At 41.5% G+C, this 4,588-nt stretch overlaps 1 protein-coding gene across 1 annotated transcript; it reads left to right on the top strand.

Moving 5' to 3' along the window:
- The first annotated feature begins 295 nt into the window (after positions 1–295).
- LOC134624277 (histone H3) lies at positions 296–1,115 on the top strand. The gene has a single exon (XM_063469238.1). The coding sequence runs from the start codon at positions 346–348 to the stop codon at positions 754–756; it is 411 nt and encodes a 136-aa protein (XP_063325308.1). The 5' UTR covers positions 296–345; the 3' UTR covers positions 757–1,115.
- The last annotated feature ends 3,473 nt before the right edge of the window (positions 1,116–4,588 follow it).

Here is a 4,588-nt window from a genome sequence, read left to right as displayed (position 1 = left end):
TTTGACAGCTTCTTTTCGTCGTAGTATCGAGACTAAGAGGAAATGTGGCCAGACCGGCTTAAAGCCTCGCTTATATTTCCGCAGAGCGCGCGCAGCTTCGTCACGCACCAATCACAGTGAGGCTATCGGCAGCGCGCAAATTCAATGCACTTTTCTCCAATGAGCAGCACACACCGAGGCGGGGCGGTGCTCCTCTGAACGGTGCTGAGCACCACGTGGAGCCCGTCACCAATCACGAGCCGGAGCGGCACCGCGTCACAGCCAGTCACACACTTTAAGAGCAGCGAGTCTCGTCTGTTTGCTACATTTTCTGCTCTTATCACAGGGAAAGAAAAGTGAGAAAGAATGGCAAGAACCAAGCAGACCGCTCGCAAGTCTACTGGCGGCAAAGCCCCCAGGAAGCAGCTGGCCACCAAGGCCGCTCGTAAGAGCGCCCCGGCCACCGGAGGCGTCAAGAAGCCTCACCGTTATAGGCCCGGTACCGTGGCTCTGCGCGAGATCCGCCGTTATCAGAAATCCACCGAGCTGCTGATCCGCAAGCTGCCCTTCCAGCGCCTGGTCCGCGAGATCGCTCAGGACTTCAAGACCGACCTGCGCTTCCAGAGCTCTGCTGTCATGGCTCTGCAGGAGGCCAGCGAGGCTTACCTGGTCGGTCTCTTCGAGGACACAAACCTGTGCGCCATCCACGCCAAGAGGGTCACTATCATGCCCAAAGACATCCAGCTGGCTCGCCGCATCCGCGGAGAGAGAGCTTAAGCTACACACTCTCCTACTAACAACGGCTCTTTTCAGAGCCAACTCACTCACACCGAGAGCTCGCTCCTTTATTCTTTTTATTAGTGTTGTTTTTATAATAGAAATCTTATGCTCACACTTCAATCTTCATGCTGTTTCTATAGCACAAACTACACTTGGGATCAACGTGGAATTTACTCACTTCAGTTACAACAATGCTTTATTCAGTAATAGCATGACTTGTTGTGTCCTTAAATGTCTCCCTCCTTATTCACTTGTTGTTTTCCAAAGCTCATCACATTGCAGTGCTTTGTGATAAGCTACATGATAGACCCCGTGCTCTCAAGTACCTGGTGTACACTATTGCTTAAATGTGACAGTAAGCCTAACATGAATCTGATTTTTTTGTCTGTTTTTTTTTCCCAAAAAAATATATTATGTAACATTTTTGCACAGTTCTTTGAAGTAACTTTGAGGATGGATACACAGTATCAGTCCTGTTCTGCTGCTAATGATCCAGTACATATAACAGTGCTCCTGTGTGAATACTGTCAAGAGTTGGCTTGACCTTCTCACCTCTAACACTAAGAACCTCATGTGACAAATATGGCCAATGTGATTGGCTGTGCCTTTCAGGGAGCTCTGTTTACGTCTTGATGCATTCTCAATCATCCAGGAAAGTAAATCTCTAAAAAGTTGATTCTGTTCATAGCGTTTTGTGGGAGAAACGTTTCGTCACTCATCCAGGTGACTTCTTCAGTCTCAGCTGACTGCAGGTTTCCCCGATCTTATAAACAGCTATGTGCTGTTTATAATGTTGGGGAAACCTGACAGTTTTTGAAGCATGTGTGACTGCATGTATTTGGAATGTCTCACTGTTATTTATCAGGTGACAGAGGCAGCTCTGCCATGTTGTAGCTCGGACAGAGGTGAAGGGGCAAGGTCACAGGTGACTGACTGATGATTTAGATTAACTAGTATTTATTATGATGACAATTGTCAGGCTGCTTTTAGTCATCCCAGTATCCTCGGCTGAGGTTCAAAGAAGCTTCAGTGCTCTCACAAGACTAAAAACATGGCTAAAGTCAACAAAGACTCAAATGAGATTAAACAATGCTGCTGTGTGCCATGTCCACCAGGAGAGACTGGACAGTATAGATGTAAAACAAATATGCCAGCAGTTTATCTCAGTTAACGAGAGCAGCAGGCTTCTGTTTGGCTGCTTCACATAGTGGACACTGAGTTGTTGTGTGGGGCACCAGTAGTCCATGTGTGTTGCTGTAACAGTAGTTCATGTTTAGAATAAAAAGTCCCAGCTCACTGATTTGATCGGGGCAATAGTGCCTAAAATGTTGCATAATTTTGCTGAGAGATCTTTTACTTTGTGGTAATCTTAGATGAGTAGTTTTATGGACAAAAACCAACCAGGTCATTCAGTGTTCCCTTAGTGCTAATGTATCAGAGATGTTGGTGTACTATAACTGAAGTAATGTTGTTAAGTCCTTAAAGTCATATTCTTTTATTGTCATTACTGTACTTGAAGCTTTTTTTATTCTTCTATGATACCTGATTTGTATGGAATATGGCTGAAGTAAACTAAAGATTAAACAAATGACTGACTGACATTATATAATTCACATATAAAACTATGGATTGTAATTTTAAATGTGGTGTTCTGCACAACATCCAGGCCAAGAAGACTGAGAAAGCTAAATAAAATCCTGCGACTGTCCTCAACCAACTAACGGCTCTTGTAAGAGCCACTCACAACCTCTGAGAGTACAGTTGATTAAAGTAATGAAACTAAATCTTTAATCCATAGGTGTCAAACTCATGTTCACACTAGAACTGAACTGGGCCAGCCCTGTTAGTCTATCAGTGTGTGCAACACATTTACCTGCTTTACTACATGAATAAAAATCTGACTGACTTGAATTGTAAAGTTATTACCCAGACTTTTCTTTTTATAAACTTCCTGTAAAAACAGAAATCTGTGTAGTAAGAACATAAACATTGTCTCATTGTTTTTTCCTTAAAGTACTTGAACTAAAACCTAAAAAACAAGATAGCTGAGTAGATTAAAGAGGTTCAGACTTATAATTATAAATCTGTACAAACTCTCATTTAGGTCTGAGATTCATTTAGACCGACAGCGAGCCACAGCTGTGTGCTACATTCAAACACACTTTGTGTGTGGTGTATTTTCTGTAATTCTGATCCACTCCTTCAATGGAGCTTATTTACATTTTATTTTATTTTTTACCTGGAAGCACATCAACTAAACGTAGATAACCTGGCAAAACCTCTTGTTTGCGATGTGGGGCGTTTCATCACAGTTTGCAGTTTAAACAGACATGTTGCATTTCAAGTGCTTATAATCTGGGTACTAAAACATTTCTTAGATAATTTTCCTTGTATGAAGGTTATGTCAGGATTGTGAGACTGAGTAAGCCTGTCAGAAAGGAAGATCACACATCAAAATTGTTACATTGATATGATTGGTGAAAATGATATTTCAGGCACACATCAGGAAGAGGTTTCAAAAGCTTCGTAGGGCTTCATCCACTCATGTCCACCTTTTACTAGATCAAAGGTGGGTTGGTTATGTAAAAAGAAACTACTAAGTAAGCACTTGTGCTTCAAGCGGATTTGTGTCAGGAAGACATTAACAAATAAACTGATGAATGAGTGAAATCGATCGTTTTTCCTTTTGTTTGGTGTATGACTGTTCAGTGAGTATTAATAAAGAGTGATATTGAATAAGTCTGTAACCTCTGAAGTTGAGTTTTCTATAGTTCAGTTTGTGGTGATGTTGTGAAGAAAAGCACACATTACAAACACCTGAATCTGACAGCCTATACAGGGCTCTAGACTAACTATTTGACATGGGCGCACCGGTACGCCTAACTTAAAAATTTAGGCGTACCGGCACAAAGTTAGGCGCACTCAAATTTTTCAACCGCTTCGCTTAACACCGCAGTTTTACATGTGCACCTTCTTTGGGGGGAGGTCCATACAGACAATATTCATTTCTAAATTATTAACTAACAATGTTGTGCTTAAAGTGCTTTGTCAATATTGTAGAAAATGTTAAACTTAATCATCATCTTGGCCTCCTCTGACGACCTGTTTGCTGTTGCATGCTGCTGAAAGGCAGTGGGGAGAGGGGACACTTGGGCAGTGCATTTATTGCAGCATGAAGTGTGTTTTCTGGATACACTGCTGCTTTTTCAGCATTCAAAGATTGATGGCACTGTGTCAGAGCACTGGCTATGAATTTCAGACGGATCAGGCCTTAACTTAACAAAAAAGTTATCAATAGTTCTTTTCATCTTTTCTTATTACCCACAGCTACATCCACTTCTCTCAGGCCAGGGCTGCTCACTAGGGCTGGGTATCATCACTGATTTCTATAATCCATTCGATTCCGGTTCTCAAAGTCCTGATTCGATTCAATTTAGCCTCAGACAGTCAGAAATATTATAATTCTGATCATTTATCAGTATTGACACTTGTGAGACTTCATCAGAATTGTGAACATCACAGCAGATGCCTTTGTGTCATAGTAACTGAGAATAAAACACAGAAAAACATGAAGGAGATTTTCCTGGTCTGGCGTTGTATAGCAGATAACCTTAAAAATATTCTGCAATATTCTGCAATTTTGCATAATTTTAAGAAGTTTAAATTTCTTCAGTATTGAACAGCAGAAATTAGGCTTTCTTGTCGGACGTCATTTACATGGAAAAAGAAAAAGACAGCGCTGTAAACAACGGTAGACTGGTGGGTAATAAGCGAATGAATAATCCAGAAAACAGAGATTTGAGACGGGAAACTGTTCTTGAAGTACACA

The sequence above is a fragment of the Pelmatolapia mariae genome, linkage group LG3_W (assembly GCF_036321145.2).
Source record: "Pelmatolapia mariae isolate MD_Pm_ZW linkage group LG3_W, Pm_UMD_F_2, whole genome shotgun sequence".
Taxonomy (NCBI): domain Eukaryota; kingdom Metazoa; phylum Chordata; class Actinopteri; order Cichliformes; family Cichlidae; genus Pelmatolapia; species Pelmatolapia mariae.
Note: the sequence above shows the minus strand (reverse complement) of the source record. Positions and strands in the feature narration are given on the sequence as shown.

What these genes read in the sequence shown, in the direction of transcription:
- LOC134624277 (XM_063469238.1), top strand. Translation starts at nt 346, where the DNA reads ATGGCAAGAACCAAGCAGACCGCTCGCAAGTCTACTGGCGGCAAAGCC.